The sequence below is a fragment of the Anabrus simplex genome, chromosome 1, assembly GCF_040414725.1.
Source record: "Anabrus simplex isolate iqAnaSimp1 chromosome 1, ASM4041472v1, whole genome shotgun sequence".
NCBI lineage: Eukaryota > Metazoa > Arthropoda > Insecta > Orthoptera > Tettigoniidae > Anabrus > Anabrus simplex.
Genome location: NC_090265.1, coordinates 1766790481 through 1766816602, shown reverse-complemented (window position 1 = coordinate 1766816602; position 26122 = coordinate 1766790481). Strand labels below are relative to the sequence as shown.

The window sequence follows — 26122 nt, the reverse complement described above, 5'->3', positions numbered from 1 at the left end:
TGTATAATGTTTCGAACATTGAACATTCACTGGAAACTTGTGAAACGAAATTCCACTACCTTTAATTTCTCGTGAATAAACCATGACTGGAACTGCGAATGCTTAACATGAGACGAATGCATAATAGGCCTACAGTCATTACAAACTCAGTTAATAAACACGTTTAAAGGCGCGAGCCTGGTAGAAAGGGGGCAAGGAAGCGACCCTAGCGGCCCTGCACTGAACTTCAGTGTGACCACTTAGATAGCGTTTTACGGGCTCTATTTCCAGGCCTTTTATTATAACGTAGGCAACGGCTCTGATCCGATCAAAATCGACTCCAATTCTCTTGCAATAACCTGTTTTTATCGAGAGGTCGATTGATTAGAAACGTCAAATGCAACTGGAACGTCACGTGCTTATGAGCAGTTTTTTGTGTGTAGTTTCATGTTGTACTTGCGTATGCGTATGTATTAGGTGAGACTGAAGGTACTGTTTACAGTAGTGCTGTTCATTTTGAGTTCTAGAAATCTGATTGTGGCAGTCCGTACACGCTGAAACCAGTTGAACGGACAGCACCATTCAGAATGACAGAGGTTTGTTATTACTGGATTATGTATAATGTATGTATAATGCAAAAATTTTGTAGCACAGATGATACTAATTCCTCATTGAATTTTTTCTTTATTAAGGAAATGAAAAAGTACTTGCTTCAACTATTATCCAGGTAAGCATTGCTGCTGTTGGATATTTCTGTAGGCCATTTGAAACAGTTTTGCACTCTTTGGTAATGATATGTTTTCTTCACTTCTAGGGTCGAAGGACTTTACTGCATATTGGTATCCGACAGGGATGGTGTACCTGTTCTCAAAGGTATTAAGAACAGTTTCATGAAATCAAATTCTTCTCAGTCTCTGTGTTAACTTATTTTAATAATAATAATAATTTATTGGAAATGCACACAAATATGCAGAGTATAACAAACATAGGCCTATATGGCTAGGCTCTATGTTATTAAATCATTTATTAAATTAAATCATGCAGACTGGAAGTCTTTAGTAATATGCAGTACCAGAATGCAGGAGGGTGCATTTTTCAGAGCTAATGCATGAGCCTCAAGTACTTTAGCGAGTGTGATTTCTAGATCAAACATTTACTTGTGTATTGCCTGCCCTGTTAAATTAATTACTGGTAGGCTTAGGTCTATGTGATAAGCTAATTTCCAGTGACTTAGCATACTTCTTTGGGAACATTTTTTTCTACAGAAATGAGAGATTTATGGAAATAGTGGCTATAATGGTGCTGTCTCTGTGGACTTGAAACGAGAGATCGTGTAGCAATGGTAATAATATTAATGGTTGTGAAAATCTGCAAGCTTACCTTATTTACAATCCAGAACTCTATTTGTCCAAGCAGGAATGGTAGATGTTATAGACTGCACTTTACTACCATTTAAAGCTTATGTATTTTAGATTTAGGTCTATTAGGTATTTGATGAAGACTGGAATAAGTTTGAAGGTCATAGCCATGCTGAATATTAAGCATACGGTTCATTTTTGCGTCTTCTCCTGCCAGAATTTTTTCTGTTCACTTGTTTTAGAGTTAAATATGATGGCCTGTGCAGCTATTCTGACTAGTAGACCTGGTTATTTATGCATCGCTGGTATCCATTGGACTAGAAATTCTACCTCTGACAGTCTGTTAGGTTATCAGCCCAGAGACAGGTTGGATCCTTATATTGCACTCCTTAAATTTGTATGGTCATAGGAAAACTGCAGAAACCAATGGCACTGTTGAAATGAGACGTACTAGGCAAGATGAGGAGTGAGGTGGTTTGCATTTGCTTGCTTCACTGTTCAGAAAGTTTTGTTGCAGCACAACTGACCCTCTGAGTAACAGCTGTTATAATTCTTGGACACACTAATTGTGCTTGAATGTCATTACTTACCACCCGTACCCCAGTAGCTTCCATGTTGTCTCAGCTGTGGATGAGACTGGGTGGAAGTTGTTTTGCTCTGATCTGTTGATCTGTTCCAAGAGACAGCAACTGAAGTACAGTAGAACCTCACTTAACCGAAACCCGGCTTAACCAAAATGCTCTGGCAAAATTGTATTTTAATATTTTGTTTTTACCCTCTCATTCTTAGCTGTCAATATTAGTAATTCTCTTGCTATAAGTGCTGAGAGCTACTAGGCAAATCCTACTTTTATGTTATGACATCCCAGAATGCACGTGTAGCATAAAACAAAAGTTTCTTACCCTCGAGTTCGTTCCATGATACATTTTCTCGTGAACAAGCAGTAATTATTATTACTGTATTATTCGTCATGAAGATTATGCAGACGACTCCGACCTTGACAATAGCAGTTCTGAGAATAGAGTTACAACAGATGATGGATTTAATGCATTGGAGGTAAAATTTATTTCAAATTTTTATTAAAATACAGTACCACACGCTTTAATTATGGTACTATAATAAGATTACTGTATACAGTATTCAGTTCAGTAGGCCTAGTAACAAAAAAATTTTCATCTTTTTAGATCGCTTTGCGCTTTGTTGAACAAAGCAATGAATATACACCAGCTGATATACTGCTGATTAAATGGTGATGCAACATAGCTGCACCAAGAAAATTTGGAAGTAAATCACTGATTTTATTCAATGAGTGACATTATATAAACATTTTAATGTTAATATACAGTATGCACCTTTGATTAACAGAGTTTATGCATTTTTATTTCGACATTTAACTTCCAAAAATATCTGAAAAACGCGTCAACCGAACTGGCTCTGCCCCCTTTATTTCTACTGTACTTTTGTTTTGCAAGTTGCGTTACGTCGCACCGACACAGATAGATCTTATGGTGATGATGGGACAGGAAAGGGCTAGGAGTGGGAAGGAAGTGGCCGTGGCCTTAAGTAAGAAAATCATCTTCAGGGCTGCCGACAGTGAGGTTCGAACCTACTATCTCCCGAATACTGGATACTGGCTGCACTTAAGCGACTGCAACTATCGAGCTCTGTAAACTGAAGTACTGCATCCATCAAGAAAATACAATAAGTGGACTCTGTAAAATTAAATATTAATGGTCTCCCTTAGGAATTACTCATAACAGAAGGGAATTATTATTATTTTTTAATTTTTTCCTCATTTAGGACCATTAAAGACCACATCGAGTAACTATAAGGTATTTCTGGAAGCCCTTTTTGCAGCCCAAAAGCGTTGTATTCTTTTCCTGGCCTCCTGTCTTCTCTTTCTGTCCAACCTCTGTTCTGCTTTTGCTCATCATGGGAGCTCTTAAATTTGTTCACTGATCTGTATTTTGATCGGTTAGAGATTCAGTCCCATGCTCTCAAGGTCCTTCCTTGCTTCCTTGAACCATTTATCCGAGACGTTATGTTTGTTGTCCAATGAATTAAAAATCGGTTTGCATCCAGCCTGAACAGATGTCTGTAGAACTTCAGTCGTTACTTCCTTGTTGACTCCATCAGCCGTTCATTATCACTGCATAGCTCTTCTCTTCCTTGGCGTCTTCACTGTCCATCTTTTATATTAGGAGCCATTATTTTGCGAAGGATCTTACGCTCATACTTCTCTGCTTCTCTCAGTCCAGCTTTTCCTGTCATTCTGAGGTATTCACTTGTGCACACACTCTGATTTGATCACTGTGTTATAGTGCCTGAGTTTAGCTTTTCTTGAGATTGCCTTTGTCTTGTATAGGACATGTGTCCTATGAAAAGCTGCAGCCATCTTCTCTCGCCTGCTGTTAGCTTCTTTCTCGCTAGTTTTCATCTGCACTATGTTGCAAAGATATCTGAAACTGTCCACTTTTTCTATTTTACCATACTCTGTTAAGTGTTGAGGTGCTGTTCGGATATTGGTTATGTACATTGAATCAATAACAGTAAATTTCCACCTTTTTGATACTTTTATTTGCTTTAAGCAAATTAATTAATCATTTACAGTACATGTTTCGTTCCATTTGGAACATCTTCAGCTATATTACAACGCTTAGGTTAAATTTCAAAGTATATTTATCTTCTTAAAAACATCTTAACAAGTAGGCCTACCTTGTTATGCTTAAAATCTATGTGAATTGAAAAAGTTAAAATAATTAAAATCAATGTGGATGGTTGAATGGGGCGGTGGAATGGGAAGGGAAATGGATTTACTTGTTTTAACGTATTTTAAAACTATATTAATTTCAACAGGTGTTTAAAAAATTTTGTTCCCGGTTAGGGGTGCGCAGCTGTGAGCTCATCCGGGAGATAGTGGGTTCGAACCCCACTGTCGGCAGCCCAGAAGGTGGTTTTCCATGGTTTCCCATTTTCACACCAGACAAATGCTGGGCCTGTACCTTAAGTAAGGCCACGGCCACTTCCTTCCCACTCCTAGTCGTTTTTTATCCCATTCAAGATAATTAAGTAAAAGGTTCCACCTGATCGATACTTTTAATTAATTGTTATCTTGATTACAATATCTATACGGAATGAAGTGGATAGTATGTAATCCTATCCCATTGTCGCCATAAGACCTATCTGTGTCAGAGCGCAGCATACAGCTAATTTCTGTTCGGTGCAGATAGCTTCTCGAAATTGCATATTTTGACCAACAGTGTCATCCTTGATACGATTATGAAAGTAGTTGAATTCATCTTTGTTCAGCCTAAAGTACATCTGAAATCTTTCTGGATGCGTATTCACCTTCTTCCCTCCGCAAATTAGTTTCATGTACCCACTGTCGTTTGCAACAGACAGTACTCCTGGCAACAGAAACAGCACAGGCAATTAAATGATCATCAGAATCTGAACTGGATGTCGTGCTTGCCATCGGATGATGTATACTGTAATCTGTGAACGTGAGGACAGTGTGCTTTGTGTCTTCATGCCACATGCAGTGACATCATCAACCTCCCCTACATGCTGACTTAGCTCAGCGAGAGTTCACGTGAAGTGACAGTAATGTGTTTCCGCCTTTAAATGCAGCCATGCCTCGCTATAAAAAAAAAAAAAAAAAAAAATTGAAATTTTGGGTCACAATTCGTGAATGGACTGAAGCAACCAGTAATGCTGGGCTAAGTGGCTGACGGTTGAGGCGCTCACCTTCTGACCCCAGTTTGGCAGATTACAGCCCTTGCTCAGTCCAGTGGTATTTGAAGGTGCAAATATGCCAGCCTCATGTCGGTAGATTTACTGGCTCGTAAAACAACTCCTGCGAGACAAAATTTCAGTACCCTGGTGTCTCTGAAAGGTGTCAAAAGTAGTTAGTGTGACATAAAATCATTATTATAATTATTTATTGCAGCAAGTTATAATACTGAACTGTAGTGAAACTGTCAGGTGCTCTTAAATGTTGGCAGTGGTGGGTTTGTACGGTTTAGATGACACATTTGTTTGTATGGTAAGATGCAACAAAGATTTTGTTGGAGTTCTTTCGAAGAGAGCTCCTATTTCATCAAGCTTTTCCTCTGTTAAAACAGTTGGTCTCCTGCACGTTTTCTTTTTAAGAAAGGACCTGGTGGTGGGGAACTGCATCACTAAATTACGTACAGTATTCCTATGGGGAGGAAGGATGCCAGGAAATTTGCGAATGAATCGGAAGTGGCATTCCAACAGAAGAATGCTTTACATAGCACAACACAATTAATACACGCTGTTCTACCATATACATGACTCATTTAACACACAACAACTCTTGTACTCAACCAGAAACTACGCTATTTTAAAGCTATCGTAATGAAGACACTATCAATACCACAAATGTTAAACTATTGCAGTGAAGACTCGGGACTTATCGCTTAATTGCTACTGCATTAGATCATCAGCCTGACATGAAGCAATATATCTCTTGGCAAATGTCATCTGAGAAAAAACTTTCCAGTCTGTCAAACACACAAAATTTCAGTATAAATTATAACACTATAAACATAATTGTATAATAGTGTGTATTCATGTGTATTTCTACAGGTATTTGACTAAGTCGACAATGGAAAGTATGTAAAAGTTTCAAACAAATTTATTTAAAAACCACCATTCCAATACTTTAAAATATCTAAGTCTAAGATACAAGTACTTTTATGACTGTTTTATCTTGTATTATACTTTAATGAGAAACCCAGTTCAGGGCCCTGACTTAGCTTTAGATTAAGTATGGCTGAAGATGCTTACAAAGCCTAAGCGAAACATGTCCCATTTTAACATGTATGTAGTATTTGTGTCTTATGCCTATTGCTCACGGTAAAATGTTTCGTAAAATTTGTTGTACAATTAATTTTATAAAAATTTGGTGAAAACAAGTTGTGTTGCTCATGGTAAAATTATTTTATAAAATCCGTGGGAGCATCAGGATGGCCATCTATAAACTGACTTCTGAACTAAGACATGTATGTGCTGCCATCTATCGATACACTTTTAAATCAAGAATCAGCTGTTAACTTACATTGCTTTTGAGGGTATGGCTCCAACAAACAAAGCAAAACTTGCTGCTTTAGCTGCACTTATGTTGTACAGTGGTAAAAAGGAAGAAAAGAAATGCCAGGAAATGCTGGACTCGGGATTGGATCGAAAGAAGAGAAGAAGGTAGAGGATTGCTGTCCTTGGTCGAAATTTACTTGAGGTTAGAGGACCAACATTCATATAGGGATTCGGCGATTGTTTTTTCTGCCTCTCTTCTTGCATTTCTGTTGTGTTAAAGTGGTGTTTTAATTTCGTACAAACAAGGATATTTGTTTACAATCGAGCTTTACAATCTTCTCACGACGTAGCGCCAACATCATCGTGATGTCAGCTTCGCTGATTGGTTCGTTTTGTAAAATTAATTTTACGGAATAGAACATGTCCTATTTTATGAAAAGTTTTATCAAATGTTTTATAAAACTTTAATTTGACCGCGAGCAACAGAAATTTTATAAAATTAAATTATTGTACAATAAATTTGACAGAAAATTTTACCTGAGCAACAGTCATTAGACTTAGAGATTTTAAATTATTGGAATAGTGGTTTTTAAATAAATTTGTTTGAAACTTTTACGTTCTGTACTCCAATACGGCTATCATAATGAGACTCATTACGTGTAATAATGGAAAGTATGGTTTCCTTCTTAACAAAATGTCACCTGGCCATGTTATCGTCTTTCAATTTAACTTCCTGGACATTCACACAGAGAAAAAAAAACAACCAAAAAAAAAACAACAAAAAACAAATCCTGTACTTTAAGCAGGTGAAGGCATTTTACTTTAAAGTGCTACAAGTCACGTGCCTAGTGCATGGTCTGTGTAGGGTTTGTGAAGAATTGCAAGCAAATTATCTCAGTGTAGACAGGCTTGTGGCATATGCTGAAAAGGTTTTTTTAAGAGAACCCTTACAAGTTACACATTTCAATTTGGACACCGCGTTATCACCACAACCTACAGTCACGCATGGTTAAATGCGTACTTGTATTATTGTAAAAATTTACAGGTAGTGAGAATTGTTCAGAGTTTTGATTCTGAAGAAGCTGCTTCATTACACATTGCTCTAATTATTCTCTGTGTACCAAAGATGGAAGGCAGTTTGGCATGTATTAAGTCGAACTTTGCGTTATTGTCGACACTTTTCACATCACTGGAAAGAAAAGGAGTGAGGTAATGGTAGATTCCATTGCACTAATTAAATGGCTAGAGTCTGAGGTTAATTTTTCTCATCTTCAAAGGTCTTAAACTAATAAAATGGTCCACTCAGGTCTTTATTTATTCGAATCAGAAGTACAATAGAATAATACTACATTTAAAAGAAACAAACTATATACACAAATACAGTCCCTGGCCAAATTAATATGACCACCTCATATTTTCTCTCTTTATGGATTCATTTAACCATTTTCGACACTGGAAAATGTTTGTAGGAAAACTGTAAGAGCATTTATATATCAAGGAAACATTTACGTGGGAGAATTGTGAAAAACATTGTATGTTGGTCACACTGTTTACATATTGGTGCCAATTTATACTTATGAAGGGAAATGTGTGTCGCTCTTGTATTAATTTTCTCTGCACACAAGTTGCCTTTTAAAGGTAAAATTCTAACGGTAAGTTAAACCTAATCAATTATTTTCATTTCTGGTTTCATGTACATATATTTCACGCCCGTTCACGATAAGGTTATGCTCCTTTAGGAGAAAATTAATAGCATTTTTCCAATTCTAACCTCAAAATGTTATGTTTCCAAAAATGGCCTTAGAAAACGACCTGTCACCAACCAAAAGGGGAATGATTCGAGGTCTTTTGACTGAAACTAATCTTTCACAGCGAGAAATAGCAGAAAAAGTTGGAGTTTGAAAAACTTCAGTGGCTAATATCAGTCGTAGGTTACGTGAAAAGAACACTCTGGCATCGAATCGTAAGGGCAAATGTGGCAGAAAAAAGGTGCTGTCACCTCGCGGTGAACGAATGTTGAGAAAAATAATAATAGAAGATAGAGCAGCAACGAACAATATGAGAAGGAAATTAAACGATGCAGGAATTCCAGTTTCTACCAGAGCAGTTCCGCGGAGACTGGCAGGCTTGGACTACTAAAGCTGCAGACCTGCTCGCAAGCCAAGACTTAATCTGAGGAAGATGAAGCAGCGGCTGGAATGGGCTAAGGCGCACACACACTTCACTGTAGAAGACTGGAGATCAGTATGTTTTCCAGCTCTTCAATTTGATCTGAAAATTGTCCACAGTTTTAAAAATTTTACAAAGAGCTTTTGTGATGAAATCACCTTCCAGATTTTAATGAACAAGGCTCAGTTTATTAAGAGAAGGCCATCGGAAAAATTCAATGAAGATCGTGTGATAAAGACTATCAAACATCCACCTTCGGTGATATGGTCAGTGATGAGAGGAAGAGGTTTGGGTAGGTTGTACATCGTTGAAGGTACGATGAAACAACAACAGTACATCAATGTTCTGCAAACTCGACTTCTTCCACAACTCCGGGATTGGTTCAAAGGAGATGAAAAGAAAATATTTATGCAAGATGGTGAGCCCTGCCATACGGGAAAAACTGTCAAAAAATTCTTGAAAGAAAATGAAGTTCCTCTGTTGGACTGGCCAGGTAATTCTCCCGATCTCAACCCAATTGAGAATGTATGGGAACTGTTAAAGAGGGAAGTGGCAAAAGACAATGTCACTACGAGGATACATTTACTTGAACAGATCATATTCCACTGGAACCACAACCAACAATTGAAGGATATGAGCTTACGATGCATAGATAGCATGCCTCGCAGAGTGCAGACCGTTATTGCAGCAAAAGGAGGACTGACAAAATACTAGTATTGACAATTAAATGAGGATTCAGATCTGAGTTTTGTGATTAGTTGTGTTATTCTGTGTGTATGTGTATAAGTCTAGTCACATTTCACACAATTAAGATAAATAAAACATGAATGAAATACATATAGCCAATTTAAAGTTTATTTTCCTATTGTTCCTTAGGTGGTCATATTAATTTGGCCAGGGACTGTATATAAAAGTAAAAGGTCTACAACAATATATGTCATACGGATGTCACACTGATTCGGCCCAAAATTTGGCCACTTCAAGGGCATTTGGATTGGCCAGCACCAAGTCTTCCATTGTGCAGTTTGATGGACACAAGGGACAACATAGCAGGTTTTCAGTTGTCTGAAGTTAACCACAGTCACAAAAGGCCATATTGATGGGGAAGTTCCATTTCTGTAGATTCGCTCTGGTTCTACCCACTCCAGATCTAAATCTGTTTAAGGACCTCCGTGTCAACCAGTCCTTGGTGTGACCGGGAGGCAACACTTCCTGTGGTTCCGTCCATTTCAAAAGGCCAGGGGTCTTTTGTTTCCATTTGGTAATCCTGACTTTGTCCGATGATCCTTCCAGCTGTTCCGAAGATGTTAAAAATGCTTACCTGGACTTCAGTCTTCGTTGGGCAGGTTGGTATTCAAAGGGTGGATGTGAAAGCATCAAATTTGTTTTAAGCATTTCGTTGTTAGCAGCAGCAACCTCTCTCCTGACATCACAAGGAGCAATACCGGCAAGGTAATTGATTTTCTCGAGAGGAGTTGGCTTCAGGACACCAGTAATTATTCTACAGCTTTCATTGAGTGCCACATCAATCTGTTTCGCGTGGGCAGATTTGTACCACGCTGGACAGGCATATTCACCGGTGGAGTAACATAAGGCTAGTGCAGTAGTTCTAACAGTTTGTGGGTGTGTGCCTCAAGTAGATCCAACAAGTTTTCTATGTAGTGTGTTCCTGGAAGAGACCTTTAGTTTTACATTCATACAGTGCACCTTGAAGGTAAGACTGTGATTGAGAGTGACGCCCAAGTATTTGGGATGGAAACAGTGGTCTAGCGTAGCTCCATTCCATGTCACGAGTTTCCTGTTGGCTTGTCGATGTCGCAAATGGAATGCACAAACTTGCATTTTGCTCGGGTTTGACACAAGTTGGTTTTGATCATAGTAGTTGCAGAGTTCTTCTAGGGCAGCTTTCTGACTGGACAGTAAGAGCAAGATCATCAGCATAGATAAAATTCTTGGTGTCTTCAGGCTGTGGCTGATCATTTGTGTATATATTAAATAACAAAGGCACCAGTACACTTCCTTGAGGCAAGCCGTTCTTTTGAGTTCGCCAAAGACTTCGCCGACCCTGAAATTCAACAAAGAATCGGTGGTTATGAAGAAGTGTAGCTACCAGTCGTGTTAACTCAAGATCTTTAGTAAGACTGTAAAATTTTTTTAACAGGAGTCTGTGGTTTACCGTGTCATACGCCGCGTGAGATCAACAAATGCAACGCCTGTGACTTTTTAAAAACTCAAAGCCATCTTCAATGTGCTGAGTTAGATGCAAAATCTGGGAGGTGCAATTTCTTCCAGGTCTAAATCCTGGAATTCAAAATCATTCGTTCCATGATTTTTATACAAGTGGCATAGAAGAGAGATTGGTCTATAACTTTTTGGATCTTCAGAGTTTTTGCCTTGTTTTAGGATTGCAATCACCCGTGCCTTCCACCAAATCTTTGGGATGTTGGATGATGCTAGGCATAATAATTCCATGAGTCACAACTTTGTTCCAGAACTGAAGCGTTTTATTTGCTCAATGGAGATATTGTCCAAACCTGCAGCTTTACCACTTTTGCACATTGTAATACCAGTTTCTAATTCATTGAGATTAAATGGTCTGGCTAAAGTACTGATAGCCTCAGATTCCCCGGTCACAATTTTTGACTCTGATTTCCTAATAGTTGATCGTGATTTGCCATTATTAAGCAACTGTGAACCAATATGATTGGCTGTGACATTAGCATGGACTGAACATTTGGTTGGGTCACTGTTCAGTTTTTTTTTCAGAAGTCTCCAAGCCTTTTGACTATTAACTGAAAAATCTGTTTCCTCCATCAGTTTTGACCAAGTTTTCCTTTTGTTTTCTGAGATTGAAGAGAGTAAGTCATGTCCGGCTGAAATTGTCTCTTTGCTGAGAGGGTTCACTTCGAAGAGGGCAAGGTACTTCTCTAGGTAGACTTTTGCAACCTCTGGGTATTGATAAACATGAGGCTCTCAATACTGCATCAACAAAAGTGTCGTTAGATTCTGGTTCTGGAGGAATCTCCCTTATGAAGCTGTCAAGTGTATTGCTAAATTTTTCCCAATTAGCCTTTTTGAATTTAAACCTTCTCTGAAAAGGTACTGTAATCGGTCGTGTTACAGTGGTTATTTGACACATAATAGGGCGATGTTGAGAGTTGGTTAGGGGAGAACAGACTGATTTCGCACACTGCTGAGATACATTTTCACTGGCGAAAAGAAGGTCTGGATTGTAACCACGTTTCTATCGACCACTGTTGAAACTTGGTGGAAGTTTACTGTCGTGTATAAGGTTAAGTTGGAAATTATCAGCCCACAGCAATACAGCATCCCCATTTCCATCATCATGTGCATAACCCCAAACTGTACTATGACTGTTGAAATCCCAAACTACAAATTTCGTAGTTTGCTTGCAAAAGTTATCAGGGGGCATGAAGGAAAAATCAATACCTGGTGGCTTATACACTGATGAGATAGTGCAATTACTAAGCTCAACTGTTATTATTTCAATGTTATTGTGATCTGTTACAGATGTTGACAAGACCTGAATGTCAGGATGAACAAATATTGCACTTCCGTACTGACTATTGTACGCGCACTTTTTAGTGATAGATTTTTGTACTCTGTTGAGGAGTAAGAAAGGAGCACTGCCGGTTCCGGTAGTACTGCCAACTGAATGGAAATGAAATCTGAATTGAATCGATAATATGATCGGTCGATATGGATTTTCTAAACCTTTATTATCTTACGCCAACAACTGTGTCACACACACAATATATAATACTATATAACATATAATACTATGCGAAACGTGTTCCTAGCATGAATTCTATAGTTTGGCTTTGCTGTGTAAACAACAACAGTACAAGTACTTACAGTGTACGCCAGGTATCGCACAGCGATGATAAGCGATTCTTAGTTTGTGTTTCAAAGGTTGCCAATCTCGAAGATAACCAAAGTTGACCGATACAGCACTAGGGTGTAAATCTGTCGCTAAAAAGTGCGCAGATAATATGTGGTCTTTCAGCCACAAGTCGTAAACCAGCAGTTTTGGGACATCGTTGATGGACACTTCTGTGCGTTTCTTGAATACAAAGCACGTCACAGTTATTAGTTTGACAGAGTTGACTCAATAATACCTCTTTACATGGTGATAGACCTGCTACGTTATGGCATAATATAGTTAATTTCAGCCTTGAAAAAGGCCTTTGAGTAGTTGCCACTCAGGTAATACTATACACTTGTTCTTCAGTATGTTGTTGCTAATTAAAATAATTCTTGTTGTTAACCCAATGTTCTTCTAGGATGGTGAATGTAAATCAGCTGTGGCTAGCAATGTATTGCAGGTAATGGGAAAGTAGCAGAGTTGTGACCTCTCAACTCTTATTGGTTAGAAATCTTGATAGGGAGAAAGGTCGTAGATTTATTATTTCATTTTCTTTTTTTTAACATATGAGTTTGCCAATTCAAACGAGTTTTCTTCTGATGAAATTTCCATTGAAATTTGTCACTTTTACCTTTTTGTGACAAATAGATAAACAGTTTCTCCACAATATTAATGTGATTCCCTTACTGAACCGTACAGTAATATGTCCTTTTCTATATTTGTAAAACTTTGATTGTTATTATACATACGCTCGCACATAGCCAAATATCTCCTGCATTTCACTGCATTCACATGTTGTTTATATCATAAACTTTTTCCTGAATGTCTGATGTACTGTTTTTAACACTCCTGACAGGTCAAGGTGTCTATTCCTGCTACTTTGACAATAGAGTTTATATACCATTCTTTCCACTTCCTCAAGCATAATTTCACCAACATAATCATTTTTCTCTTCCCCATGTGCCCGGTTGTTCGCGGCGTCCCCAGAAATACAGTTGAACCTGACTTATACGTATATCAAGGGGAAGAGAAGAAACTACTTTTAACTCAGAATTACTTAAAAATCAGACTTACACAATACATCACATATTTACTGAAAAACCAATGGAATAGACCTACATGTGTAAATCCTTGCAAATAATAAATAAATTAAGACAGGAAATATTATTTTGAACTTGGTCCAGCCTTAAAGAAATCAGATAGTTTGGCTTGTTTCGCTTTTCTTGCATTAAGAGTATGAATCTCCTTTAGCAAACTTAGAAATGAATTCAAAGCATTTTCACTACAACTCTTCGCACTGATGTAACGCCTACACACTTCGATTGCACTTAACACTTCACTCAGTTTAGGTCAAGATTCAAGTGCCGCGTTGTTGGCATAGATCAGCAATAATCTCTTCATCCGATTAGTTTTCCACATACAGCCAGATTATTATCGAAAAGCACAAAAGTATCGAATTCTATACCCTCCGGTAGCGTTAACTCATTGTTAGACAAAACTTCGTCCCCATAATCATCATTGGAGGCAGCCTCTTCTGGTAAGACACCCGGTTTGCGGAAACATTTGCTGGTTGTGGAGGATGAGACCTGCTTCCAGGCAGCCGAAATAAAATCCATGGCTTGTAGCAAATTAATGGAGAGAGGTTCGTTTCCTGCATCACTCAGTGTTATTAAATGTTAAACCAGCATTTTTCTATAATGCACTTTGATTTTTTTTTTGCAAGTTGCTTTACGTTGCACCGACAATGATAGGTCTTATGGCGACGATACTTTGAAATTTGCTGTTGTTCCCACGAAAGAAATTCTCATATTCAAACAAATTTACTGTATTTTATGTTGTTTCCGCACCAAAACCGCCCACTTTGCTTATCATGTATCTCAATCTTTGGCGGCTTGTCAAAAACGACGAAGGTAGTGGGGGAGCGAATGGGACTCGCCTTTGTTAAGCCGCCAGTAAGTAAGGGTCAACAATGTCACTCGGCGAAACTCTTTGTGTTCTGTTTCAGCACCGAAACCCGATCGCTCTACTTCCACCTACGTCAGCAAAGAGGAAACTTTTTAATTACAGTAGATTCTTTTTAAGAAGTACATTCTCATTGCAATTACGCAAAACTCAGTTATATTTTACTGACACTTAATACGTATAACAGAGAATTACGTATAAACGGATTACGTACAAATAAGGTTTAATTAACACGCTTTTATATTATATTTTGCCGGGACCTAAAGGAAATTACGTACAAATACGAATTACGTAGAACAGAGTTACGTATAAAGCAGGTTCAACTGTATTTCCTTTTACATTGAGAAGTTTTTCAAAATCTTCCTTCCACCTTTCCACGGATATTCTGGGATCTATTATGAGTTCACCTGATTTACCCAAAACACATAATATCCTTTTTCCCTCCCTGTCTTAAGATTCTTCATAACTGTCTCTGATGCTTGACCTAGACTTTCTAGGTTATTACCAAAATCTTCCCAAGACTTCTTCTTGATTCAATAATTGGGGTAAAAGGAGGTATGTTCATGATAAATCTTTGAATAAGTATCATGTGTCCGCAAAAGCGCGATGAAAACCAATGCAAGTAGCTAGAGACTTCTGTCGAGAACTCAGAACTAGTAGTAAAGTTGAAATGCTAGTCTGCAAAAGAGAAGTTCATGATATTTATTCAAAGATTTATTATGAATTTACCTCTATCATGATTATACCTCCCTTTACTCGGTTTGTTCCGCACTTGTTTTTGCATCTGTGTACAATTCCCTGTCTGCATCAGTTCTTGTTTAGAGCCGTTTCTGATACGCCGTCCTTTTACGTTTACAAGCTGCTCTGTCATTCCACCAAGATGTTCGCTTTTTCCCATTTAACACAGTTGTTTCCAGGCATTCCCTATTGTTTCTACTACAGCATCCCTGTATGCCACCCATTCTCTTTCTTACTGTCTATTGTTTGGAACTTTTCACTAATTATTTCTATGTACTGTTTAATTTCCTTGTCCTGGAGATTTTCTATCCTTATTCATCTGCAGACAGATTTCACTATCCTAGGGCTAGAGATACTTAGTTCACTGTAGGTCAGATAGTAGTCTGTATCATCAAAATACCCCCTGGAATACCCAAAGTTGATTCAAAGTTGATTATGATATAGTCTATTATGGATCTGGTGCCCCTACTCTCGTATGTATAGCAGTGAATGGCCTTATGCTTCAATAATGTATTCGTAATTGCTAATCCCATACTAGCACAAAAGTCCAGTAAACACTTTCCAATCCTATTAGCTTAAATATCTTGCCCAGACTATCCCCTCGTCTTTTCGTACCCTTCAGTTTTATTTCAGACTCTCGCATTGAAATTGCCCATTAGCGCTATCCAGTTCTTGCTGTTGACCCTCACTACGATGTCACTCAGTGCTTGATAAAATGTCAACTTCATCCTTTTCTGCAACCTCACATGGTGAATGCACTGAGACAATTCTTGTCCTCTTTCCTCCAACAGCCAAATCTATCCACATCATTTGCTCATTTACGTGCGCAACAAAAACTGTTGTGTCAATAGAATTCTTGATGAACAGTCCTACCCTACACTCTGTCCTTCCCTGTTTAACACCTGTTAAGACCACTTTATAATCTCCTTGTCTCTTCCTTGTTATCTTGCCTTATCCGAATATCATTAACTCCTAATGCATCCAGGCACATCATCTTTGCTGACTCAGCCAGTTTTACTTTCTTTCCTTTTCTTTCTTTACCCCCTGCGGATGGGGGATGCACATGTAGAATACACCTGTGGTTTCCCCTGCCTGTTGAAAGGGGCGACCTAGGGATGATCAAATTAGAACCATGCGACTACTTGTAATTAGTACCATCATGCAAGGAACACCATGGATTGCATTTACTTGCGCGTAGTACCACTATGTTAGGTATGCAGTAGGTTTGTGATTAGTAGCAACAGTGTGCGAATCAGGATGAGGGTCTTACAGTACCTGTGATTTGTACCCCTATATGAGCAACACCATGGTTCTGCCTTGCCTATGCTTAGTTCCCACTATGTGAGGAATACCATGGGATAGTTTGGGTCGCTGTGGTAGGTCCACTTATGTGAGGAGCGCCATAGGTTTGCGTTGCCTGTAAATAGCGCCGCAATGTGCGAAACACCATAGGTCTGTGTTACATGTGCGCATTACACTACCTGTGAATAGTATCATAATGTGTGGAATACTGCGAGTCTACGCTACTTTTGATTAGTACCGCCAAATGACAAATAGCATGGTTCTACTTTCCTAGCAATAAGTACGATTATGAGGGGCTGATGACCTGGATTTTGGACCCGTTTCGACTACAAGCATAATCGATTCAGCAACGTGCTTTAGAAGCAGTCCCTGGGTCAGTAATACTATTGTTTTGTGCTAGCTTCTGTGCATGTGAGGCACTGAGGCTCGGTTCCACTGATCGTTTTAAATTCATATCCATCCATTCATTCATTCTTCGCCCTCACGCCTTGAATTCTGGTCAGTGGAGGATTTTGGACTTTTAATTTGTTATAAGATTTCGTCTCATTCTGTACCATTAGGGGCCATTGACCTCAATGTTAGGCCCCTTTAAACAACAAGCATCATCATCTTTTTCTTTCTTTCTCTCTTCTTTTCTTTCTTTCTTTCTTTCTTTCATAAGAATAGTATTTCCCCATAGTATCCCCTACTTGTCATATGAGGCGACATAAAGGGGCCGCAAGGGTTCTCAACTTGAGAGCGTGGGTTGGCGCCCATGGGGCCCCTCGCATTGCTTTCACTTGTGCCAGGCTTCTCGCTTTCATCTATCCTATCCGATCTCCCTTGGTCAACTCTTGTTCTTTTATAGCCCGACGGCATTAGGAAACGAGGCCTAGGTATTCATTTTCATGCCCTTCGTAGCCCTTGTCTTTCTTTGGTTGATATCTTAATTTTCCCTTTTTTCCCCCCGTCTGATTAGTGTTAATAGAGGATGGTTGCCCAGTTGTACTTCCTCTTTAAACAATAACCACCACTACTGGTTTCCTAATATAATACACAGTTTTTCATTAATGTATTGATTCAGCAGACAACAGACCGTCATCTTGTTCCTGATCCTATGGAGGTCAAGAAACTTAGTGTGAAGTCAGGTCAAATAAATTGTTCAGCTGTTATTATAATGATAGGTTAAAACATCAGCCTTCAGGTTCAAGTTTATGTGGCTTCTAATAGCTAATAGGATCGTTGTTCCGGTATCTGCATACGTAAACATATCGTCCCCACTATGACAAACTAGCAAAAGTGACGAACTAGGGAACCAGTAGTTCTAAAGTTTTGGTCTAGATTTTATTGTTTATATAATGTCTACCCTCTGACAAAATCTCACATCTGCAGCTTGTTCTGTATGACTAACACATAGAACCAATCATTAAATATAAAAATTGATTTGACGTGAATAATCACAACTTATATCAGCTCTTTGCACATTCATTAGTTAATGTAAAATACACCTTTCCTCTTGTTCCTTCACGTTCCTCCTTTCTCTGTGTATAAATACACATTTCTGAAATCTAATAATGTTAGTTTGTGTGTGAAACCTAACATATTCAACTGTCGTTTCTTGTTTTAGTTGCTACTGACAAGGCACCTGAACTAGCAATGCGCCCAAGCTTTCTTTCAACGTTTGCAATGGCTACTGATCAAGGAGGAAAACTAGGACTTGGGAAACACAAGTCACTCATTTGCATGTATTCATCCTATCAGGTAAAGAGTTAAATTTATGAAAAATCTGTCTTGTTATTATATTTCCTACCATAAGACTCGTTTGTCTTTTTTCAAGGGGTTCATAAAAAAGGTTATATTAATAAATGTAATGAAGTAGAGCCCAGCTATTTAGGCAGTTAAAATTATTAAAATAGGTAGGCAAAAAAGGCAGACAGAACGTGCAAAATAGGCACTAAAATTTTTATTAAAGGACAGAATAAAATATACTAGAGGACCCGTGCTGCTTCGCAGCCTGCCTTTTCAGTGGTTTTATGAACATAGAGTAAGAAGCGTGTTCTAGTATGCCACATTTTGTAGTCAGAATTCATCCATTCTGACGTCATCATGCTGTCTGTCTGGTAAATGTGTATCCATATATTCACTTTTTTAATCCTGCAGTTCTTGATGTAAAGCTTGATATTGTGTTGTTGAAGGCAATGGTATTTTTAATCACAGTTTTTCTATATAGAACCGTTGTCGTGTGAGCTCATAGGTTAGTCTCGAAGGAGCATTTTTTGCCAGGCAGAGAACTTTTTAAACATACATGGCCTTCACTCTTTCTAGTGTAGCTAGGTTATCCTTAGACTGGTTTTCCTAGATAACGTCTAAGGCGTATGTAAAATCAGCTTCATGGTCCATATCGCAGTTACACAGATTCATAGCTAAGTATTTTTTATTTTCCACCTTATATCAACAAAATAAAAAATACTTAGTTGTGAATAAGGCGTATGTCACAATAGGGTCAGTTTGTACGTAGACTTTTTTCTCTTAGGAGCATGTAAGTTATTAGGAATGCTCTGCCATCTATTGAGTATATTTGGAAGCAGGGAAAGTTTAGAGAATCAGAGTCTAGTAGGGAATAGTAGTATTCCCTGATCCTGGTAGCAGTGACTGCTGAGAAGAGACGACTATTGATTGTCTTCTTTACTTTGGATAGTAAAAATGGCAGATGAAAACAATAAACATTGTCCTAATTTTACTTCCAAGGAAGTATGAAACTGAGTGTGCAATTAGTATGGAAATGTTTTCCCTTGTGATATTTCCATACCAGTGTTCATGTTAACTTACAGCAGTTTCTGTAACAGTAGTGAAATTGTGTTATTGGAAACTACAATCGTGAAAAATCTTGAAAGCTGACATCGAAATTGAATGTGTTATTTTGTAATAAGAGTACATTCTTCTTTTATTCACTGAAAACTCTGTAGTTTAATCAAATGCAAGTGTTCCTTTGTTTTCTAAAATTTACATTCTTGACATTAATAGTTCAAAAACATCATTTTTGCACTGTTACCTTTTTGTTGCATATTTTATTCTAGTTATGATTTGCTGAAGTAGTGTGACAGTCTGTTTAAAACTTCAGCTTCATTCCATATATGAGTCGGTCCGTTCCAAAACTCGTCTTATCCATCATAAGTGATTTTTCAGGAAAAGCGAAAAACCTGTAATTTTTGTAATATAAGTCTCACTTGTTTAAATGTATTACGACGCATTCAAGTCCAATGTCATAGGGTCGTCTTACTGAAGAATTATAAATATAATTAATAGAACGTCCATAAATTACATTTGTATTTTGGATAAGACGAGTTTTGGAGCACCCAAAAAATTCAAAATATATTACCTCACACAACTTATTTTTAAACAAGAAAAATGAAAGGATTGAGAATATAATCTTGTAATAAAACTCACCAGTACACTCATGCACCTTTTTGCTATCAGTATAATGATATTCACAAATAAATTAAACACAGCAGTGAGATTTATCATATTTACATCCTATCCATAGTATTTGGAGAGAATTCTTCCTTTATAGGCTACACTGTACTCACAATAGAAGTAACTTGAACAATAAAACATCACTTTGTTGTTAATCAAACTCTCAAATCTGTTCCCTCCTCTTGAGATCCATCACAATGAACTTCTGTTTTTTCAACACCATTGTTTTCGTCTACAGAAATTGTGGTGAACAGATTCTTATAAAGAGAAAGCAACTCATTCCTATCCCAATCCATTCCAAAATACTTTTCAAGCAAACTTTTTACGTCCTTTACTTTGGCGGGATTTAAGTTTACTCCTGGCAATAATTCAGGTGGCATTAGCATATCTCGCAGGCGTTTTCCCTTTTTCATTACGGATTTTCCTAAACCGATGTCTGAGTTGTAATGAGGTTCTCCCCATAAGGTTGACATTTCCCAGTGAGTCTCTGCTAATAACAAATCGTTTCACTGAAGAAAATTCAAAAATTCATATTTTCAGAAACCATTTTCCACTTGTTCACCGAGCAGTCTCTGCCAAACTTGAAGACTTCAGCATGTTTGCTAAAGATGTCTTCATATTCTGCTGGATTACAGATTATAGGGCATTTCCGTATCTCTCTCTCTCTCGACTTGAGCAAATACCTTGTCAGAGGGCAGAAATGAGTGGCCTGTCATAGGAAAGACCAATTCAACACTTTCTATATTAGGCGGAGCTGTGTGCGTCAAGAAATATGAGCACATTGCAATCATTGTAGATTTGCGGTTCTGTCCTCCGCAACCATCCGCACGAATTCGTATAGTAGTGAAGTTTGACAAATCAGTTTGTGATAATCGATGGTAAACTGCAGATGACGTTTCTTTAGACCCCTTGTTGAATTCATGATCCATCCATGTGTATGTAAAAACATTCTCCTTTGTCAACTTGGCATGTGAGGTACCCCTCACAATGGTAAAATTATAGGTGTACAATTGGCGACTGTAGTAGGCAATTTGATCTGGAACTTTTGGATTCACAAGATTCTTTTGGCAGTCAAATGAAAATATTGCCATGCTGTCCCTTTCTTCTTGGAGCTTTTTGAAAAAAGCTGCAGCCCTTAGTTTGTGTACTCTAAGTTCCAAGATTAAATCATTCTTCAGTGATACGTTTGAACTTTCAAGTTCAATTTTCTCCTTGAGCTCTATGCACTTTGAGCAAGCGTCAGTAACTGGTGTTCCGAATCCTATGTTCTAGCAACGCGTAAAAATTTCACGGAAGAACCACCGCTTCACCCTCACTTCTTCAGGTGATTTCTTGTTATACATTTTGTAAAGCTTAGCGATGTTTAAATTTCCGGGTAGATACTGTCTGACCGGTGACTTTCCGCGGCAATAGTGACTTTCACAACACTGCAAACTTTCAATGAAACGTTTCAGGGAGTGCCTCTTTTCAGTGTACTCTGGTTTGATCCTAGCTCCTCCCCTCTTTTCTGTTGGCAGTTTCCCTGTCGTGAAGTGGTTTCTGGCAATCCTCTGAACCCGATCTTTGCTGACGTGCAATATATTCAAGAATGTCTTTTGGCAGAACTGAATGTGAAACTGTTCTGTATTAGCAAGTTTTATATAACTTACCTTCCACAACAAGAGCAATATTTTCGGTCATCTTAATACACTCTATTCACACCACAAAATTGCATGAAAGACTAACACAGTTCAAGAGCAACTCAAAGAGTTGAAAGACTGGCATAAAACGCGGGTATATTATAGCGTGAGTCACGTGCTGAAATTATCCATTCCTATTGGTTGATTGTATATGGCGAGTTTTGGAACGACAAGCGCCGTGGATAAGGCGAGTTATGGAACAATAGCCTAAGTTTGATGACAGATTTCTATGGGAAAAGGCGAGTTTTGGTGCTTAATTTTGTGTTAGAACTATCACAAACATCACCAAGAAGGCAATGCTACCCCTAACTCATTTTAAAAAAAAATGGATAAGACGAGTTTTGGAACGGACCGCCTCATATGAAAGTGGCGTGTCCTTGATCGAAAAACTCCTGCTGGTCGTGGTTGTTCAATAATATGAACCACTTCATCATTGTTAGCTATTTCTCCAAATAGCTCGAAAATATCCTAGATCATTTGTTTTGTCATGTTGTACTGTTTAGTACAGTAGAACCTCGATAATTCGAAATCGGTTAATTCAAAATCCCGCCTAATTCGAAGAAGCTCTCGTTCCCGGAAACATGAGATACAGTTTTGCATGTTATTTCAATTGTTTAATTCGAAGTACAATGTCGGCCCCATTACCGAAATTCAGACTTTTAATTCGAAACTGCCTTTACATTTTAAAACAATAGTACGTTACAGAGTAATTTCAACTCGAAATGTATCCGCTCCGCGTCATAATAGAACGCGCGTTCCGGAACGTGGAGGGGTAGCTTTCTGCACTCACACTCACTTCGGTGGGTCTACAGTGCGCTTCATGATTGCTAAGTTGGATGAAATCGGAATTCTGTGTTCAACCTTTTAAGGAACGCCGTAATATCACGCAACATGCAGTGTGCGGGAAAACAGAATCCGCGAACACTGGCGATGCCGACAGTTGACGAAAAAACGTGGCAAATATAATAAATTCGCAGGCACCGAACAACATTGACATTGCCGGTGAAACTGCATTGTTTTATTTTAATGCGAGCCCAAACGGTCTTATGGTTTTAAAGGAGAAATTGCCAGCCGGGAAATCGTAGTGTGAGGGATGGGGGTCATAGTAGTACGTTGCAATGCACACGGAAGCGATATACTTTATCCCCTCGTCATAGGAAACTTCGATAAGCCACGATGTTTTAAGAGCGTCGGGCACTTTCCATGCCAGTACAAAGCATGTATAATAAAAATGCAAACAGTAAAGAAATCCAAAAAATAATGCATTTGCACAGGGGAACCGGCATAATTTATCCTCGTCTTTGAATTGTGCGACTTTTTTTTCTTTCGTTGCGTGAGGTTATGTTTGTCAGCGATTTATCCAAGTGCATTATTTGAATATTGTAAATGCACTTTGTTGGATACATTTCGGAAATAGTTTTTTCCATGGCATTAGAACTGTGAATCGAGGTGATTGCATGTATTAATGGGTCTTAGAATACTTCGTGACGCGGCAAGTGTTTACATTTCTGAAGTACGAGAGAAGTGCCCAAGGAACTTAGAATACTCTAGAGAAGTGCCACGGCGGGAAATCGTACAAGGATAGAGTCATAGGAAAGTTCGATTTTGAGGGCATCGGGTACTTTCTGTGTAAATACAAGGCATCTAAAATGCATACAGTATAGTAATCCAATCAATAAAGCACTTGCACATGGGAGCGAGCATAGATTTCTCCTCGTCTTTGAATCGTGCTTTTTTTTTCTTTCTTTCTTTCGTTGCGTGAGGTTATGTTTACCAGTGAGATATCCGAGTGTATTATTTGAATACTGTAAATGCACCTTCTTGGATACATTTTGGAAATAGTTCTTTTTTCATGGCATTTGAAAGGTATAAACTGTGAATCAAGGTTAAATGCATGCAGTAACGGGCCTTAGAATATTTTATAACGCGGCAAGGGTTGGTACTTCTGAATTGCGGATTGGCGGTTAATTCGAAATCACGTAATTCGAAGTCCGATTTTTGAGTCCCAACGACTTCGAATTAACGAGGTTTTACTGTATTCTTAAACTGCAGTTTAAACAGTAGATGAGTGGTAGTAAAATTAATCTCTAGTTAAATTGAAGATTGCGTTTTATAATATTCAACTGACAGATAAACCAAAGTTTAAACTGAACTAACTGTTTAAACCTCTATTACAGGCTTTCCCAAACTTTTTGTCTCTAGGGCCCCCTTAGCTTATCGCATTCATGTCCAAGGACCCTCTAACCAATATTTACTTTCTTTAAATTTGAATATAACTTCATTTACAGTACATAAAGATACTTTATATATGCACAAAAATGATAAAACATTGTGACACTTGGCTAATAATTACAACAGTCTGGATCTGTTTTGCAAGCCTAGTCACCCGAACCGAAGATCGGCCTCTACATTACCGAAAATATGGCCAACTAAGGATAGTTTGCCTAAATTCCAACCACCTCAGTGAATCATGGCTACCTATTATCAGAGCCATTAGAGAATGATGCTTTACTGTTGCCATTTGTTGTCTCTAGCATGGGGCTAAAATGGTGTCCCTTTTACATCTTAGGGCACCATTTTAAGTTCTTGTTGCTTTCTCCTAGCAACCTTCAATGCATCGTTTCATTTGTCTATTGTCTCCTGATTAAGAGGGGCAAGGTTCCTTTTGAAATGCGTAGTCGTGTTTATAATTAATTACACAGCATAAACCATCTAAATGATAATATTAATGAAGACATAATATGTTTTCTAAATTTAGAATAATCTATGAATTGTAAAATTAGGCTCTTTACATACTTGCAACTTACATTATTATTGCGGACCCCTTGAATTATCGTCACGGCCCCTTAGGGGTCTACAGGCCACCCTTTGGGAATGGCTGCTCTTGTTATAATACCAGCCCTTAAGTGTGTGTGATCTCTTCTTCCTGGCCTTTTTCCAATTACCTGATATCCGAATTGTGTACAGATTTAGCCCAGTTTTACAGCCGGATGCCTTTCCTGATGCCAACGCTATGTGGAGAGATCCATTTGCTATTGTGTATGTGTGTGGGGGGGTTGGCATCAGAGAGAGAAAATCCACCTCAACGGAAAAGAAGAGATATGTAAATTGTTCCCTAAAGACATAATCTTAGGGGAAAATTGTTAGCTCTGTGAAACCTGGTATTAGATGATAATTTATTTTCCTATGAAAGTTAAAGTACATATGTTCTCGATGCATTTTACAGGTAGTGCAGATTAACAAGCTTCCATTGGTACTCAGTTTTGTAGCAAGCGAGTCGTGCAATACTGGCCATATCTTGTCGCTGGAGCAGCACATTGAGCCTCTACTGGGTGATCTGAAAGGAGCTGTGGTGGAGTCCTGATTAGTGGGGTGGACTAAAGTACGATCAACATAGAAAAGAATACGCAACTTGTTTGTTCCTTTCCATTACTTAGAGAGAAAAGAGGAATGCTCTGAGATATGGATTGGGATGGGAAAACCTACTTGAAGTGATTACTGAAACAGTTTAATTGAACTACCAGTTGAATAAATGTATATATTTTAAAAACTGTATATATTTCTCAGGTAGCAAATTTTAAGCCTCCAGTACTGATTCTTTTATTGTATTTTGCATACTGTGTTTTACATTAACAGAATACTTGTATTCCATTAAAACTGTTCAGCTTTTGTAACACTGAACCCTGTATATTTGTGAAGTGTTGTATAAACATTAGATGGTACGTTGCTAACTGTGAAATGTGTGATGTGTAAACATATCTTACTCTATACCTGGGGAAATCATAAGTAACTAGTGTTGTGGTAGTTAGATCTTGCCCTGGTGGCTGCGATTCAAATCCTAGTCAGTACATGAGAAATTTTAAAATAGAAAGTCACATGAAATTACAGTCATGAAAAACTGCAAAAAGCTACAAGATTTAGAGCCTTAATCTAAAAAGAATATTCTAACTGCATAAATATGTATCCTCAGGATTATGTCGGGTTCCATTCAAAAGTTTGAAATTTATTGCTCTTCAGGACAACTGACTTTTTAAAGTGATGCGTATACTGTATTTACTTACATAATTTTCTCCCTTTTTACTTTTTTTCGACCTCAAAAACGGGGAGGGAAAATTACGCGAATCTAAATTAAAAATGGAAATGAAAAAATCGAACATAATTACATTAAGTTACGAAATTTATTTAAGCCTAAAGTAGTGCAAAATAGTCGAAAGTATTTATAACGCAATTAATTTTAATAAAAAATCAAAGGTAGTAATACGTTCCCTAACAGTAATTATACAGAAACAGTCATCTTTTAATGTCACACGAGAATTTGCTGAAGATAGGAGCCCTCAAAATTGAAGCTGCAGAACTATCTTCAATATCTAGTATTCCCTCTCCTTTACGGCTGAAAGTTTCTGGAGCTGCAAGTTGAATCACGATGGCAGTTGCCTTACCACGTCTTGTCTCAACAGGTGATGCACCGGTTGAGTTGGCCATGCAGTTAGTCACGCAGCTGTGAGCTTGCATCCGGGAGATAGTGGGTTCGAATCCAC

General features: G+C 38.1%; 1 protein-coding gene across 1 annotated transcript; it reads left to right on the top strand.

The window, feature by feature from the left end:
- Positions 1–386: 386 nt before the first annotated feature.
- Lamtor3 (Late endosomal/lysosomal adaptor, MAPK and MTOR activator 3) lies at positions 387–26122 on the top strand. Its single transcript, XM_067155152.2, has 5 exons — positions 387–575; positions 672–706; positions 794–852; positions 18059–18192; positions 24811–26122. Exons 1-5 carry the CDS (start codon positions 567–569, stop codon positions 24946–24948), a joined length of 375 nt encoding a protein of 124 aa, XP_067011253.1. The 5' UTR covers positions 387–566; the 3' UTR covers positions 24949–26122.

Excerpts from the sequence above, each read along its gene's own strand:
- Lamtor3 (XM_067155152.2), top strand. Across the intron at positions 707-793 it reads TTGCTTCAACTATTATCCAG|GGTCGAAGGACTTTACTGCA; the intron begins GTAAGCATTGCT and ends CTTCACTTCTAG. Across the intron at positions 18,193-24,810 it reads GCATGTATTCATCCTATCAG|GTAGTGCAGATTAACAAGCT; the intron begins GTAAAGAGTTAA and ends TGCATTTTACAG.